Here is an 18,393-nt window from a genome sequence, read left to right as displayed (position 1 = left end):
CAGAGAGAAAACGGGTATAGCCGATATGCTAATTGACATGGAGAAAAATTGGAGCTGGGCAGGTCATGTAATGCGTAATGCATGCTTCTCTTGGCTCCCTAATGGGTGCCAAGAGAAGTCGCGGACGGCCGACGACTAGGTGGGGCAATGAAATTAGGAAATTCGCGGGCGCTATTTGAAATCGGTTGGCGCAGGACAGGGATAATTGGAGATCGTAGGGAGAGGCCTTTGTCCTGCAGTGGACACAAAATAGGCTGATGATGGTAATAATAACCATCGATTTTCAACAATGCACCTTGATTCACGTATTTTATTTATTATTATTATTATTATTATTATTATTATTATTATTATTATTATTATTATTATTATTATTATTATTATTATTATTATTATTATTATTAGAGGCGAAGCGCTTAAAGCCTGCTTCGCCTCCACCGTGGGTCGGCCCGTTATTCAAGAATATCCGGGAGCGGACCACGCTCGCCAAGGTTCCTTTTTAACGCTATTTATGTATTTCTTTCTCTTTTATTGACGGAAAAAAACGAAAGATGCAAGAATCCCCAGCCATATACAGCTTCGCTTTAAAACTCTGTACTCACTGAGCTCTATTCCGCCATGTGCATAGCGCATATGTACAATTAGCATCTCTTTATAAGCTGGATACATAGCCAAGAGGCATCGAAGGCAACATGCTAGCGAACCAGATTGCCAAATCAATTTCATCGCAAGCTAAAATCAAGCTCTAATAACAATGTACGCGCGATATATAAGATATTCGTGCCCACGTATCTTAGACAAGGTTATTAGATTATGGCTTATGATAGGGATAGAGCGACACATTTGGCGGACGAATATTTATAATTTGTTTCAAAGGATGATCTCTACAGGTGTAAGAATGGAGCTAGGGCTGGCAGCTCTACAAATCTAAAATCAATGAAAACGCGTAAATTCGGCACCTAAGATGTCAGCAACAGCACAACGCTAATTCACATTGGCCAAAGAATGGTGATGTCATTTCTATCTGTCCCGGAGCAGTGTTCGAAAATGTATATTCAGTCTGGGGAGATGCACCAGATCCGCCAGTGATGAAGCAGGCAATGGCCTCTAGTTGAATGGAAATATGTTCTATGTTAACTCATGTGCTTAGTGCAGAACCTATAAGGGACGACATAAGGTGGAATCCCTTTTTCGCAAAGCTTGACACGACGCAAGAGCAGCTTGGGAAGGACGACCACAGTAGGGAAGCTGTGAAATGAACAGGCTAAATGCGGTGACCGATCTTGAGAATTTTGAGACCGCAGAAGAAAGTCATGGGCAATGTTACCTGCGGTGGCGGCACCAATAATGGCATCGCTAGTGTAGAATATTTCAGTTGGCATCGAGAGAAAGGGGAGAGTTAAAGTAAAAGAGTACGCTGCGATTAATGAATACATCGAAATATGTGTAGGCATCTACATCGTGGCGTGAAGAGTCGTAAGCACATGTCAGAAGCTGTAGTATGAAGTAGCATTGCGGGATCTTTTGAGATGCATGACAGGAAATATTGGGGCGCCCCCGAGTGTAGCACGAGGTACACTAAAATCCCATACGGGCTTCTGTGAAAGAAGGCGTCGAAGTTTAGAAAAATTCGTCCTGTTCTGCGATTTGAAACCATGACTAATCTCTTTCCGGCGCTGTTTCCTCAGCTGAGAAGCCATGTTTCTGAAAAAAGCCTTGTGAGTTTCTTTGATAGCTTCGGGGCACATTCGAGAATATGACTATTTTTCGATTACTATTATTATTTATTATTATTATTATTATTATTATTATTATTATTATTATTATTATTATTATTATTATTATTATTATTATTATTATTATTATTATTATTATTATTATTATATTTGCATCTCTGATGAAAGGTGGCGGTGACCAATAGTCGGCTAGTCTACTTCAGCTAATGGAGTACGCTCTACACGCTTTTCATCCTAGAATTTAGTATACATCTCCTTATACTATTTTTCTATTTAGCTATAAACTTCGCTATCTACCTAGAACAGCTACCTATGCCTGTAATGGGTCATGTCGTATCAATCTCTTCCCTGCTTTTCTTCAACCAATACTCCACGATTTTTTTTGCTCATCGCGACTGCTGACCCATTGATGCTTTTATGAACTTTAAATCCAAGTGCTTTTGGGAAGTCTTCGTTACCTGCCGGTCTCACTGGGTGAGTACATTTGCATTGCATTACGATGTGCTAAGTTGCTTCGGGACTTTTTCTGACGCAGATACATGCCTTATCTTGTTGCCGTTATTTACTGTCGCATGTTTTCTTACTTAGGTGACCAGCTAGAGACTCAAATAGCAACGCAGTTCCCTTTGTGCGTTTCTGCAGATTTTCCCTTCTAATTTTTTTCTTCCCGTTCATGCCAATCTTCGCGCTCTTTTCTGTTCCCATTCTTCGAATCCAATTCACTATCTGTTTCTTTCACTTTCCTTTTGATGCTACTCCTGTACTTTGTTGCCTGCTTTCCTGACCTCTTCCTCCATTCAGTGTTCACCGTTTTCAGCTACAGCTACTTTCGAAGTTTAGCCGCCCGTTTATATTAAAACTTTTTCTTGAGTCTTTCTCGAAAAATAAGTTTGTGGCTGGCCGTTTCTGGCCAGTACACATGCTCGTTATCAATTCTACGCCAAGGCTAAATAAATTAGGCTATCACTGCGCAAAGGTAGCAAATAATTGTGTGCGTTTATAGTTTTCTTCCAGAATTAAAGCTATCTTACCAATGAAATAATCCTGGAGGCAGAAAACTAGTGCGATAAAAATGGGGATGGCATTGTAAATCAGTTGACTGATCCACAAGTAGTCTGTAGCTTACTTAAATTCAAAATAGCGCGTGATAAGTCACCCTGTAGGAACAGCAAAATTGTTCTTCGGCAAAAGACGATAGTTAGGATTTGAAATAAATGGACCGTAATAATTTTTCTGGCTTAGCGAAACAAAAATAACGCGCGCAAGAATATGCTTGATAGCGTGTTACGAGTGAAAACACAGGGATGCATCATTTAATCTGCCCCCTTTCTGACATGACACTCACCTCAGCATATCCTTGCGGACACGCATCATAAAGGTATACCGTAAGTGTTTATTATCACATTCATTGCTGCTACATTTCCATGACACAATGTTTGATTTAGTTCAGTTCAAATGTTCATGCAACAATTTTTGCTTTGTTTTCTATAGGTCAAGTTTGAGCTCACGGGGATATATCACTTCGAAGCTGTAGAAATCTAGGACACCAAATACAATCGCATATTTCAGAACTATAATATTTGTAGACCCTCTAATAAAATAACTATTTCTGATTTCTGACATCATTTTTACAACGAGTAATGAGTACATGGTGTGGTGAGAAGTGTAGAAAGAAGTTTGAAAAACCCAGAGTTGTTCTTTGGTTAGACTAAATTTATTGACTTTATTTTGTAAATTGTAGGACAAGATCTGGAAGACGTCATCTCTCCACAGCCTAGCAACGAGCCACTGTTCGCTATGTCTTATGGAGTGAGATGACATATAGATTATGAATTTTGCGGAAGATCGTGGATAACCTGTCTCATTGTGGACTTCAACCTTAAAAGATTGTAATAATTAATACTGGCACAGTGAAGTCTGTTTACTACTCTGTATTTTCCGTAGAAATTGAAGGTTTCGCCTTTATACCATAATTTAGCGAGTGCCCCTAACATATTATTCTGCAAGACCATAAGTTATATCTCGGAACTTTAGGTGTCGATGCTCCAGGCTGAATTTCAAGCACGTAAGTTCGAGTAGAAGAGTGCGTTCTATTGAGTACGTTTCTGTCCAATCGGTTTAAAATTAAGACAGTTTCTAAGAATTCCTACAGCTTTTGATAATTTGAACTGTAGGTTTGTGATGTGATGAACGCATAACACCTGTTCGTGTGAAAGCACACATAATGTTTTAGCAAAAGCGTAGACATCAATTTGAGCATTATTGAGAAGATACGGATAAGATATGGTGGATGCTATCGGTCTGGAGCGAAAAAGCATCGCCTGACTCAGAGAGCACTTTATCGGTGAGCAGATATTAATTAAACATGAGTGCAGTCTTCCTGAAGATATGCCTCGAGTGGTCAGTCGCGCAACAATTTCGCGTGTATTCGCGGGCTTCCTTCACGCTCGGAGAAGCACTTTCATGTAGCACGTATAGAGCAATAGAAAGTCGCATATCAAGCTTTTTCTGTTGATCTACATTTTTCACCTTGACACTTTTCATCTAAATATAATATCTGAGTAGTTGAGTAATTAATAAAGGCAAATGATGTATACAGGTGAAATGCGGAAAATAATCTAAGTAATCTCAAGCGACGACAAACATTACGTAGGCTTTCTCCGGCTACGTGGCTCTTGCACATTTTTAGGTCCCTAAAATTTATTGCTTGGTAAATATAGTAATATATTAATAACAATGTTACAAGTATGATTGATGTTATTGTGATCATTGAGGCATTGAATTATTATTATTCAGTCAAAGGACAAGGGGACTCTAACAGGCCAACGGACTTTTTAAGTCGTTTTCGTATTTGCTCCAAGAAACGTGCAGGTGTTATCCGTCTGATGAACTCTTTCTGTCGACTGCTGCAAGCAATCTCTGATTTTACCACTGTTCATTTCTCCACTGTATAGAAACCGTCACCTGGCAGCACTGCGAAATTTCTCAGCTCAGCATTCTCTGAGAAAAATCTCATCAGGCAATGCCTCAGGCGCCTTGGACAAATTTGGCCCTGCTGCCGAAATGACATCTAGACCGCCAATAACGATGCTTATAACAATCGTTGTACATGTTCCGCCCAACCACCACTACGCCGATTGGAATAGGTTAGCCGTGCAACACGTGGACTTTCTATGGAAGATGAAACTTCCGGAGCGTCAACAAAGAGGAAACACCTTTCTAAGAATTCACCGTCAAATACCGTAATGGTTCTCGGAGACGCCATCGTAAGTGATACCCAAAGAAAAACCCTTGCTTTCGCTATTTAGCACTGTTTTAACCTTAGCATAAAACTTGTTGATATTTAAGGCATACCGCGATGCATAACGAGGTTCGTCCCGGAAGAAGAACGCTCGCGCTGTATTTCAGATTGCATTGCTAGCATTAAACAATCCGTCTCATCATAAGACGTCTGACCGTGTTCGACCGTTAGTTAATTACCTTGTGGAGTATAAACTTAGACCAGTAATATCTGACAAGGAAGGTTATTTCGTAATTGTGCCAGATAACACGTTTTCAGAAAAAGCGATTCCAGCCATAGAAAAGAATTTACAGCCAGTAAAACTCAAGCCTTCGGCAGTTAAGCAACGTGCGGTTGACCTGCTGTCAAGTCATAATCTTGATAGGGTTGTCTCTAATGTCAAGAAAACAAAATCCCTCACCTTAGAACTGTTTTTCACGGCGAAGACCCATAAGCGAGAAATTCCTTTTCGTGATATAGTGTCAGAGAAAGGGACGTGGCAGGTCTGTGTCGCTAATTACCTACAGAACTGCTTAGCGTCACTAGTTTTTTCAGACCACTTTTGCTTGCGTAATTCTCAGGTGCTAGTTCAGTATTTTAGAGAAGAAAATCCGGGTGAGTATACAGCTTTTAGTATGGATATCGAAGACCTGTATTATTCCTTGCCGCATGACGAGTTGTTAAATTCCGTAAATGAGCGCACTAAAGAACAAGTGCAAGAGTCGGCTTTTATTGACAGATGCGGCGTTTCCACGGGACCTTTCCTAGAAATTATTTCAATGTACTTGAAGAAGACGCTGAATGGGTGGAGAGATGGCGTTTTTCTGCAGAAATCAGGCATTTGTATTTACTCAAATGTTGCCCCTATTCTTAGCTATATTTACCTGAGTAAGGTTGACAGCTGCTTAGAGAAAGCCTTTGGTGATAGCGTTATCAAGGTATTTCGTTACGTTGATGATTACCTGATTTTCTGCAATAGGGAAGAATTCCATTCTTCTGCTACCTCAGTAAGAGAGAAATTTAAGCTTTACGGAGGGGGATCAAAGTTTACCAAGGAATTTTGTCAGCGACGCGTAATTAATGTTCTTGACATTTCCTTGGTCTTCGAACAAAATCACGTTTGTTGGCAGTACTCCCCAAGATCTTCGAAGCCGTTGCTAAACTTTCAATCCAAGCATTCCAAAGTAGTAAAAAACGGAATTGTCATATCGTGTCTTAAGTCTTTTCTCACCAGATCCTGCATGCACACAATGAACGCCAGTTTTAATGCGCAGGTCCGACGCCTATTAGAAGCAGGTTATCCTAGTGTAGCAGTGGCCACTGTTGCTGAGGGCCGAAAGAAGTCGGTTTCGAGGGGGACGGACGTGATTACAGCAAGCAGTAATAGCAAAAAAGAGTAGTGCCTATTCCGTACATTCATTCAGCGTCGCACAGGCTTAAAAAGGTTGCATGTAGATATACAAATACGATTTATTTCATGTTTGTTTTAAAAATGGCGAGACGGAAGAAAAAGCTGCTGAACAGCAGCTTGACAAGTTCTCACCCCCCTTGTTTATATAGGCAACAGCAGGTCATACAACATACATATACAGATATTATCATATACAGATATTATACAGATATTACACATTATATACGGATATTACAGATACAGATTACAGATATATACAAATACAGATATTTCCAGTATACACGCACACACACACACGTTTTGATGGATATTTTATACATCACTAAATATGGTGAAAGACAATTTCCGTAAAATATATACAAGTACAAAACGTAGCGTAAGTATGCATGATTGAAAATACTTCAAAGATTTGAAATAACAGCAGTTATAAAATCAAACAGAAGAATTAACAGGTACACAGAGCATACAGATCAAACCTGAGAATTTTCCATAAAAGGTAGTGCATAGGTAGTACATTTGTAGCATTTGAAAAAGAAAAAAAAACACGTTAATATGACGAATATGACGTCAATGTTGCTTTCGCTGCTCCCAATAAGCTAGGTAAGAAGATATGCGCTGCTGTACAGAGGAAGAAGCAGCAGGTAAAAAGCAAGAAAACAACAGATATTTGCCCAGTGAAGCACAATTAGAAGAACAGTTTTACAGAGTGTCCTATGGGTGTGCTTTATAAAATTCCCCTTAGCTGTGGCCAGTTCTACGTAGGACAAACGGGACGCTGTATCAATCAGAGGCTAATGGAACATAAAAGGTCGTTAACTGGTGGATTGCCTTCTAATCTTTCCCTACATTGCCAAGATTGTAACTGCACGCCAGAGTTAGATGAATGCGCGATATTGTACAGGCATAAGAATGAAGATACGCGTCTTATGGTAGAGGCATGGAATATCTATAATGGTGGAAGTGCGTGCGTGAGTCACCCTTCGATTACTTTACATAAGGAAGACATTAAGTGCCTTAACAGTTATCTCTCACGTAGACCGGCACATGTACCCGACTGACACGTGGTGATACCATTCCTGAGCTTGCGCAGATGAGTTTTGTGTCTTCTTTCTTTTTTCGCCTTAGTGCTCCCTTCAGTTGACAGTCGGCGTTCGTGTTGTCCACTTCTCTACTCTTGTGTCCTGTCTGCACGCCTCACCTCTTTTTGGCATAATGAATCCTTACCAACCAGCTCAGCTTTCTGTCGTTGTAACCGTATGTTAACTGAGCATTTTTACTCTGCTGTTACTTATTCTGTAGCTATTTATGCACTGATTTCTTTTTTTTCCCTTCCATTTTAATACAATTCTTCTGGTTGGAGTTCTATTGAAATTCTGCTGTTTTCTTATTTATTGGAAGGTAAATAACGTTATTTATTGATTGATTTTCTTTATCAAAACCATTCTTCCGCTAACGAAAGCCATACTTCCCGCGCGATTTTATTGCCACTGAATGACTGAGTGTTCGGACAATGGACGCTATTATCATATGTACCGTGGCGCACAACAGCACTCTTACAATTTTAATAGACGATAGGACTCAGTGACCACCTTTGAACGCATGGTGATCTCTGTTATGACGTGCGCCTTGCAGTATTTCTTGTAAGTTGGCCTTACCCTTTCCGTTTCTCTGCATTTCCGTCTCCTCCACCGTAGCGCAGCTAACCATGTGCAACCTCGTTAGCTATCCTGCATTTAAATTTCTTTCTGTGTTTTTTGTTATCAGGAATGTGTCACAGCAATTATGAGTTAAAAAGAAAGGCAACACCAAAAATTCTGTATGAGTTACGCATTTGACCTTATTTATTTTCATCACAAATGAATGCCTTCCAAAGCCTTGCCCATCTTCATAAATCGCCGGGCGGTTCGCATGACGACATCGATAAACATCTTAATAAAGTTCCCACTACTGTAAGAATCTTCCAGGGCATAGCCACTCATAGTCCTGGTTACCAATATGGATATGATCTCGGCTACTGTGTCGTTCATCTTCTTCCTGGCGTCCTTAGCGGCTTTCTTGATGTGGCCTTTGGCTTCTTTGTAGGCGCCTTTTATGCTTTGCTTCACATTTTGAGTGGCATTTTTCAAAGCTTCCTTTGTTTTTCCCCACAGAGCACGAAGAAAGTACTCATCGCTCTGAAAAAATGAAAGCACATAGGTAACAAAGGTTAAAATAAAGGCATTCGCTGTGTAAAAATTTGTTCAAATTATTTCTGTCCCTTTCTTCACATATATGTATACAACCACGAGTGGCTATGCTTAGCAGGTGAGAGTATAAGCGCTTGGCTTGCGTGTGAAATGTTTGTTTGCATAACTCTACAAATGTAGAAGGTTTTTACTAACAGTGCACTGTTGCTGCGGAGAAGCACTTTATTATTATTATTATTATTATTATTATTATTATTATTATTATTATTATTATTATTATTATTATTATTATTATTATTATTATTATTATTATTATTATTATTAAAGGCGCCGATAAAACAACATGCCGTGGTACATTTAGGAGCTTGCATATTAATCTAATACTCCATTTAGGACCTTATCAAAGGCATAACTTCCGCTCATTTTATTGCTCAAATCACTTGGAGCGCCGAGTATGCGTTCTAGGAGGCGTTGCACGCATTGATCGCAGTGTAGAAAATGCAAGATACAAACAAAATAAAGTACGCCTGAACCATGTGAGTGGAAATGAGGCAACAGCTTCGAGTATCCAAGGAAGGAAATAGAGAGGCGAATGCACCAAAATATAACATATTGCTACCTTTCTCTATAGCCATCATTATTTCATCAGATAGTTTACCCCCATGTCCTTGGTACATCCCTCTGACATTTCTGGAAAACCATGTGAGCAGTCGGAACAAACGGAACTGACGGAACGAACAGTCGGAATTTGCGGAATGAACAGCGCAGGTCTTTGACTTGTTACCTACTAGTAAGCCAACATGACAGCATAGACACGCACTTTCTTAGTTTGTATGGTGGTTGCTGTACGGTTGTTTCTATAGCCCCGGTGAATAATGAACAGAGTGACGTTTTTTTCTGACATGTTCTTACCCATAATCCTTCAGGCGACACCTAAGCAAGTGACAGTTGTTTGTTCTCTGTTGCACTTGAGTGCCACCTCGACTTTGGCAAACTAGTAGTCTACATCTTCTAGTATACTGCTAGAGAGTCCATATTTTCGCTACCATAATTGATTTATTCATGCAAGATCGCTTAAACACTATTTGCACACGAATGCACTTTGCGACTTTGAACAATATCTCTTATAAGATACACTGCACGCACTTCTGGAGTGATTATGTTTACGAACCAGTCAGAAAATTATAGTGCCTAATATCATCATCTAAACACGTGAAATAGTGCGTAGATGTGCATATGATACGTTTTCTTAAGGTTTTCTGTTTTGTTTTCAGTTCCTTGTGTGACACGAGGGCACCAACACTGCGGCGTATAGCTGTTCTTTGGCTCTTTCGGAAAGAAATGAAATGATAATGTCAATAAAAGTAAGAATGAAATCTGTCAATTGGTTTTAAGAAAGATACGTCAACGTCTGACTGACAGGCATATTTGCTTAGAGAGAGGATGCGCCTTCAGCTTCAGGATGTCGTGTTCATAATCTGATGTCAACAACGCCTTTCCGGGTCTGTAATTGATACCGGTGCATGTATTCAAGAAAAGCATAGCCTTCGAGATTGGTTTCTATTACTCGGAGGGGGTCGTCGATAGGGCGCTGATGCCGATGCCCCCTATACCTCAAATTTTTACCACCTTTTGTAGACTGATTGTTACAGCTGCTAGTAGAAGTAGATTCCACCTATTCCTGAAAAAATATATATATAGTTCGCCACCTAAATTTGACTCTGGTTTTCCTACGCACCTCAGAATTAATCTCTTCATCCGTAGCTAGGGTCTGGGCCACTTCCTGCAGGATCTCACCCACAAGAACCGCATCGTGAGCGGCTGATTCGGCCGCCCTGTCGAGCGTTGCGTCAACGGTAGACTCTTCCTCGGGAATCGTGTGGGCGTCCGCTGTAATGGTATGAACAGGAGTTTCTGTTAGACGTTCGAGGGTTTCTAACGAAGTATTTACTTGAAATATTCGAAGTAGTACGGTGCAAAGCACTACGTGTGTTGGCAAACGAGAAACATCTAAGCAACCTTTGGTTCACCGATGGTATTTTCTTGTAATGTAACGTGTATGCTTCATAATTAACTTTTAGCTAGTTTCACTATCATATATTATCCTGCCATGAGAGCAAGATATTCAGAATATGTCGTCTTCTGCCTTGAAACTGGCACCAGTTGTTTGCGAAAATAAAAATGATGTGAAGTGCACCTACAACGCACTCTCAAGTCGTTGTTGGTAGCTTGCCAGTAGCCTTGAAATTAAAAGCGAATAATCAGCGAATTGCAACACAGATTATCCTGTGGCGTTGAAACCTCCGAGATAACATAGATAGGTAGCCGGTGTATAAGCCTTGTTGGTAGGTATATTATTGCTTCATTTACTATTGCTTAATTTCCATAGATTTCATTCTATACAATGAATTCAACATATTTATCTGGCTTTGTTCATTAGTGAAATAAATCGTTATACGTGCCCGTAAATGCGACGAAGACCACGAGACAAATGGCGGCCGAAATCTTCCTCATGACGTCTGCAAAAAAAAGTAAAAACATTGTAGTTATCTTTGGTAGCGTAGGTCTGATATTTATGCGCAAATACACGACTACAGTGCTTTCAATTGTTCCTATTCCTTCAGCAGCATCTTCTGAAACAGAGAACCTAAAAAAACGTAGGTACATTTGATCTAAAATAAATCATTATTTAGGTATTTTTCACGAACGCAGCCGATATGTAGTAACCGTTCACCTCGGTCTCAAAGGAACTGCTTATTTATTGAGAGTACCTTTTTTATATTCTCAGATTATTTCACTGTGAGTCTAAGCGCGGATTCCTACCGAAAATGTTATGTTCAGTTAGGCTTGCTACGTCACATGCATCACCTAAGCAACCTACTTTGTGTGAGAAAGACCAGCAATATCTTCCTATGCATTCACCTTTGCAACGTAATGTCAAAAGGAAAAGAATTGTATTTCCTGAAGGACATATTTCATAGCTTTTTATATTTGTAAAGGAGAATGCTTCTCATATGAGGAAGGGAACTGAAGCATTGTATGCTAAATCTACTTACCAAAAGCAGAAGCCCACAGGATATTTCTCTTGTATCGAGCGAAATATGAGAAAGCTGCATTATCAATCCGGCTTTTATACTTTGAATTCTTGACGAGCCGTTCTTTTTGTCCTTATTGAAGGGATATGTTCCTCCCACAAGATAAATGGCCGCTGAAGCACACATATAGAGACCTAGATACTGCATTTATCTCTAGTGGTGCCATCAGAGCTATTGTTCATAGAACAGATTGGCGTGATTCACGAATTTCCTTTCTGGCAGTCCACTAGAACTCAGATACCCCCTCTTATTGAATGATTTTCCTCCTCAAGTCTAGCTGCATCTCACAATGCTTTGAAGTTTGTTGCTAAGTAGGTGGTGGTGGTGGTGAACTTTATTGAAAGGGGAAAGTGTAAAGGGGGACGTGGCTGAGGGATCGGGCTTAAGTAAGGCCCTGGGCCTGCTTGGCCTTCTCCGCCCAGTCCACCAGTTCAAGCTGTCGGTCGACCTCTCGGGAACTGAGCCAGGCTGTCCAGTCAGTTTCGTTGCTTACGGGGGCATGCGAAAACGGGAGCGAGGTGCATTCCCACATTATGTGTGTGAGTGTTCCTGTTTGTAAACAGAGCCTACATTGGTCGCTTTCCTTGCCCCCTGTGATTTTCTTAATGTACTTTGCGCTTGGGTATGCGTTTGCCTGGAGTCGCCTAAGCGCAACCGCTTGCGTTTTATTGAGTTCCTTGGCCGGTTGTGGGAGCGCGCGATGCCTCATGCGATACCTAAGGGCTATTTCATGATAAGTCTTGCAGGGTTCCTCGTGTGTCTCCTGCTAATTCCCGCCGTCCGCATCCGCGGACTAGGCTCGGCGCGCGAGATCTCGACCCAAACTGTGAGCCGACGCGTTGCCGGGCACAGCCGCGTAAGCGGGGGTCCACACGAGGGTTTTCAAGTCGCTTAGGGGGCGCCGCGTGAGGACATGGTACGACTGTTAGGAAATTCTACCGCGGTCGAAACTGCCGAAGGCCTGCTTGCTATCGCTGAAGACGGTATTCGCTTCCGCATGCATCGCCATGGCAATCACGGTTTCCTCCGCTTCCACCACTCGGCCAGCCGTGATCGTTCTGTATTCAATCAATCCTCCGTTCTGATCCGCTACAACCGCGGTCATGAGGTCGCCGCGAGGGTGTCTCGCTGCGTCTGTGTAGACCACTCCATCTTGCAAGTCGTAACATCGCCAAATGGCTTCACTACGGGCCTGCCTATGGCCCTAATGGAACTCGGGGTTCATGTTGCGGGGTAGACGCGGGCATAAATATGCCCCCTGTCCTTTCGCGGAATCGTCATGTACTCTGTAACCTCGGGGATGGCCTCGAGACTGAGCTTCCGGAGGACTGTGCGGCCAGCCGGGGTTAGCGAGAGACGACGGACTTGGGCTGTGTGGTCAGCGTCTAAGAGCGCTTCGATAGTGTTGTGCATGCCTAAGGCCTCTAGCCTTGCGGCGGCCGCACGGTCCGGAAGACCCAGAGCTGCCTTGTGCTTCGTCTGATCATTGTGTTTAATTTGGCTAACTCCGTGGCTGCGAGTTTGACATATGGTGTCGAGTACATGGCTCTGCTTGTTATGTATGCCTGCACAAGTCGAAGCAGCTCGCCTTCGCTTATGCCATGGTACTGATTAGCCACCCGGGAAATGAGCTGCAGTGTGTAGTTAGTCGCCCTCTGCAGTTTCTCTAACATGAGCCCGCAGCGCAGTGTGTTCTGAAAGTCTAGCCCCAATATTTTGATACTGGGGCGCTCCGGGAAGGTAAGTTATCCGACTTTAAGTTCAAGCAAGCGCCTCCCCTGTGGTGATCCTTTGGGGCAGCTACTTTTGCCGGGCTTGATCAGGAGGTATTCGGATTTTTTCGGTGAGCACGTCAGGCCCCTTGACTCCGCATAAGCTAGTACGACATCGATGCCGCGTTGCATGATCTCTTGAAGAGGTTGTGGATCATCCGCCGCTGCCCATAACGTATGTAATGGGGGCAATTAGGTTAACTACGCGAATGGGCTGTTATTAAGGTGTAACCGAACGAGAAAGAAAGGTCGCACGGAAAATTATGGTGCCTTAGTGTGTTGCTCACTTTGACATAGCGTTCCACATGTTACCTGCAAAAGAAGGCAATCGGCTTCTGTAGAGGTCTCTTTCTTGCGGCAGGCTGATTGTGAGCTTTGGCTTTCTAAGAGCGAGGTCCTCAGTTAGGAGTTGCAGAAAACTTTACTCATGATAGTAAAGCACTACTTTTCTGAGCTAAACTTTCGGCAAAGTAAAATGACATTAAATTGTGTGGTACAACAATGGCAACGTTCTGTTGTGAAAGGATGATGGTCAGTTTGTTGGGGCCATAAGAAACTAAGATGATGTAGAGCGGACTTGTGTCCACTAGCCTGAGTTTCTACTAGTACGCTTTAGGAGAATGTGGGGCACTTTCATAAGCCCGTCTCGACCGGGTGCGCTCTCTGCGAAGTTTTCCTCTCTTTTTACTCTTATACAGTTGAATATATAATTGGGTCGTAGAAAGGATGAAAAATTTTGCACGCTCACAGTTTTGCACTTTTAAGTTGTCTGTTCTAGTGCTGACTGAAACGTGGTACTGTCATGATGCGGACATTATGCATCTCGAGCAATAAAAAGCACTGGAAGGAACAAAAAGAAAAGTTAGCAGGGAGGCGGAATTTTTTTTCGCATTCAAGCTTAGGCTTCAAGTAGGCGTTTATTCATAGTATTTCAATATGTAACGATTTGCGAAGTGCCTACTGTGAAATGCTGAAGTTATGTGTATGTGTTGTGCTAAAACCCTCTTCACGGCAGTGGCCTATATTGCTTTACCTTTCTTGACAAGCTTTTTTCTTTGTCCTTCCTGTGTAACTACACAGTATTACTCAGTGGGGACCACCTTAAGATTGACATGTTCAAACAACGATAAAAATATGAACTGTCTATTTCACTCTCCTAACAAACGATGTAGAATGCCATACACTGCATACGAAATAATACGGAATGTAAATGTGCGCAAAAACCTTTGCTTAGATCGGCACTTCTATACATCTTGCGTATAGAAGGAAATAAGAATTCCGAATAGGTGAAAGAATCTGATTATTAAATCGAAAAAAGGGTGTTCCTAATAGCTATCTTTGAGGGTCCCCGCTAGTTGTCATGTACAAAGAAGACGCTTGGCCATGGTCGCTAATGCAACATCAACTATCAAGAAAATAACTGCGAAGGAGATTGACAACAGAAGAGTCAACTCCGACAACGGAGCAGTTGTCTACATCATAAGTTTTCCTGCACACACAGTAAATAGTGTAAACTCACCTTTTCTGAAATACCGGCACAGAGATATACACTAGGAAACTTCCGAGATTTGTGATAGTGGAGCTTCTAGAGAGAAATTCTTGCTGTTTCTGATTCAGTTAGTTTTTTTACAGTAAAAAATATGTTGTGAAGATCCAGGGAAAAAATCTAAGACGCCGTATAGAGGACATAATTCAGGAAATAATTCGAGTCATTGGTTTTACTGCCATACTAAAACTTAGGAAAAAACAAGCAGTTTTTCACCTGTGTAGGAACGTTATTTCAAGCCAAGTATATCGCAACAGTCGCGTTGGAGTCACATGGGAAGGGAATTACAACATGAGGTCTCCGAGTCCTGAAAAAACTGCCAGTGCGATCGCCTATGACTACATAGATACGGCTATTATGCAAAAGCGGTAAAAAAGTACCCGTGTGTGAACAATAAAAATATAAATTTGGCAACTTCATTATCTATTGTAACAATTTATATGCAGAAGTTCATGGTAAAGCTAACTGTTGAGAACCATGAATATAATAAAAAACGTGTGAACAAGCATAATAAACACAAATGTTACCATAAATAATCAAGGCGACATCACACATGAAATTGTTTTCCTTATCAGTAATATTAATTACTTATACAAAAAGAAAAGGTAAACGGTAGAATGAAATAGAAATATTGACGGTGTACTAAAAATTGAGATAAGTTGGTTAATTCTGAACTTTTCTGATGATATTATTTCGGAAGGCAATGAATTCTCTATTGTGTGCCAGAGAAAGGGTGTGAAGTTCGCGTAATTCGTCCTCAAGGCGTGCGTCCTGCAGGACTTTTATTAAAGTTTTTCCAATCCAATCGTCCTCAAGGCATGCAAAAGAATGTTGTTGCACAGGGGAAACCGAGCACTGTTGTGGTTAGTAATATGCCAAGGATGAATACATCCTATTTAGTTAGATGTCGTGAGTGTTCAGCCTATAAATCGGGCCCCTAGGTTAACTCCCTTGCTTCTCATTTATTACATAACGTGGGCCTCGAATCCGGCAACATTGATGCCTTCAGTTAGCATGTGCGGGTTTATTGACCGGTTGCCTTCACCCAAAAAGATCACGTTCTCGTGACGCCTGTGGCATAAAGGATGTTCCTCATGCGTTCCCAAGGTCTGTGAGTGGTGGCACTGGCTAACACTCCCATGGTTCTACTAGGAAACATAAATACCCAAGAAAGTGGAAGGGGGAACGACGTTGCGGTAGCTCCATTGGTATAGCATCGCACGCGAAATGCGAAGGTTCTGGGACCGTTGTCCACCTGCGACAATTTGTTTTTTCATCCACTTTTATTTCCATTGTTTACCGTTTCTTTATTTCATTTATTAAGCACAAGAACTTTCGCCTATGTTGTCTTTGGTGTCAGTGTATGTTGACTTCTTATGATATGACACATGATATGATGTGATATGGCTGAGCAGCGCTGCTACCACTCCTGGTCAGCCCGCTAGGCCTACGCGGAATGTGAGCAACAAACAACCAGACCCTCGCGTATTTGGCGGCCTCCTCAGCTACGACGATGAACGATTGGTTCGAGCATTACAACAGAGCAAGCCCTGTCTACCATTGCGACCACACACGCAAACTACAGTATGTAGCTTTTTACGCACCGAGGTTGCCGAGACTTGGTCTTTTAACCACGAAAGTAACTTTTCGGACTGGTCAACCTTCACCCAGCTTATTTGCCAGACATTCGGCATGTTCTCTGGACGCTCCGAAGTTGTGAAACAGAAGCTATCACAAATATTCAAGGTCTACTGAGCGATATTAACCGACTAGCCCAGACACATATACTCCTGGATTAAAGACATCCTTGCTGTGTGCCACCGCGTATAGTCTGACATGGCCGAAGCTAATCGCCACTTACTGAAGGGCATCAACTCAGTCGCGTTCAATGCTCTCGTCATTCAGTGCCCAAACAGCCTTCGTGATATTTGCACGGCATGCGAAGATCTTGACGCGTTCCAGTTCATTCAGCTTCCTAGCTCCTTTACGAATATCGTTTCGAAGGTGACGCCGAGTTGCGAGCGCTGATACATACTCTTATCAGGGAGAAACTTTAGGGACATGATTCCGGTGCTGCAATGCTTGCATCCGTCTGCACTGCGTGGCTTCATCAAGGACGAACTGGCGTCAATGATAAGAGCCGAACTTGACAAGTCCACTGGACAATTTCGTACGCCCAGTTATGTGGACGTTGCCTCCCGGCCTACCTGAACCACCTATTCTACACTTATCAAAGCTTACTGCGACCCATGGCTTCGATGGCAGCGAATACTCCGGCGCAGCAGTCCTGCTCTCCGCGGCGCTCGTCACGCCTTGTTTGCTTCTATGGTGATATTCGCAGCCATATTTCTCGCTTCTGCAGTCGCTGTCAGCAAGGTGAAAGGCAGGGCTACGCTAATTTTGAGGGAGAAAGGAAATTTACGTTAGATTCCTACGTTCCCTGACCAGACACAACCTCTTCCGGTCACTCTCCCTCACATTCCCAGGGCATGCCTCGGGGTTCCCGCTCACCCGGGCGTCGTTCTCCTTGACCTTGCTGCCATTCCTCAGCGCCTTTGTGTGCTGCTTCCCATGTTGTGGTCATGCGTTCGGAAAAGTAGATGCTGCCGTTTTTGAAGGGAATACTGCGTCCTATCGGGCATTCACAATTCCTCCATCTCGCCCTGTGAATTTACTTTCGGTTTGCGTAGAAGGCGTTTCTGTTGACGCCCTTGTGGACAGTGGAGCCCTTATTTCTGTTAGTCATCGCGAATGGTGCGTCCGGTTGGGAAAAGTGCAAACAACGTAGGCTGGGCCGGTTCTATGGCGTGCCAATTATGCTCCCATTTATCCTACGGCACAGTGCGTAGCTCGTGTCCTCCTAGACGGTATTCGTCATTATGTACAACTTGCCATGCTTTCGACGTCCAATCATCCGGCGATATTAGGTCACTAAGGAATTTTGACCTAATCTCTACGCCCGCCATTCCACATTTGTGACGAACCATCATGCTATCTGTTGGCTGACGTCTCTGACAAACTTGTCTGGACGCCTGGGTCTTTCGGTACTGCGCTTGCAGGAATACGACTTCACTGTTAAGTATAGGTCCGGCGAGCAAGATCAAGATGCCGATGCTTTCTCGCGCTGCCAATTGTTGTCAAACGCCCATTCTTCAACTTCTGTTTGCACGTCACGATCCAGCCGAACGTTCAAGCTCACGCCCAGTAGCGCGGTACCGTCGGTGGCTTCCATTGACTTTCTTCCGTGTACTGACCTAATCTCACTTCAACCTACCTATGCATACTGCCACACGCTGATCGACCGACTCACTAGCTAAGCACGACCCCCAACAGTCGCTTAAGATGACAACTTTCATCTTGCAAACTT

The 18,393-nt window shown here is 42.5% G+C and overlaps 1 protein-coding gene across 1 annotated transcript; it reads right to left on the bottom strand.

Moving 5' to 3' along the window:
- Window positions 1-8,239: 8,239 nt before the first annotated feature.
- LOC126540475 (uncharacterized) lies at window positions 8,240-11,970 on the bottom strand. Its single transcript, XM_050187293.3, has 4 exons — window positions 11,670-11,970; window positions 11,076-11,132; window positions 10,352-10,503; window positions 8,240-8,601 (listed from the first exon to the last, which is right to left on the bottom strand). The coding sequence occupies exons 2-4, from the start codon at window positions 11,125-11,127 to the stop codon at window positions 8,278-8,280; spliced, it is 528 nt and encodes a 175-aa protein (XP_050043250.1). The 5' UTR covers window positions 11,128-11,132; window positions 11,670-11,970; the 3' UTR covers window positions 8,240-8,277.
- Window positions 11,971-18,393: the final 6,423 nt, after the last annotated feature.

This window comes from Dermacentor andersoni, chromosome 2, assembly GCF_023375885.2.
Source record: "Dermacentor andersoni chromosome 2, qqDerAnde1_hic_scaffold, whole genome shotgun sequence".
NCBI lineage: Eukaryota > Metazoa > Arthropoda > Arachnida > Ixodida > Ixodidae > Dermacentor > Dermacentor andersoni.
Note: the sequence above shows the minus strand (reverse complement) of the source record. Positions and strands in the feature narration are given on the sequence as shown.

Coding starts and splice junctions, on each gene's coding strand:
- LOC126540475 (XM_050187293.3), bottom strand. CDS start 11,127: ATGAGGAAGATTTCGGCCGCCATTTGTCTCGTGGTCTTCGTCGCATTT. Junction 10,504..11,075: donor GGTCTTCGTCGCATTTACGG/GCACGTATAACG, acceptor ATACCATTACAG/CGGACGCCCACACGATTCCC. Junction 8,602..10,351: donor ATGAAGAGATTAATTCTGAG/GTGCGTAGGAAA, acceptor TCATTTTTTCAG/AGCGATGAGTACTTTCTTCG.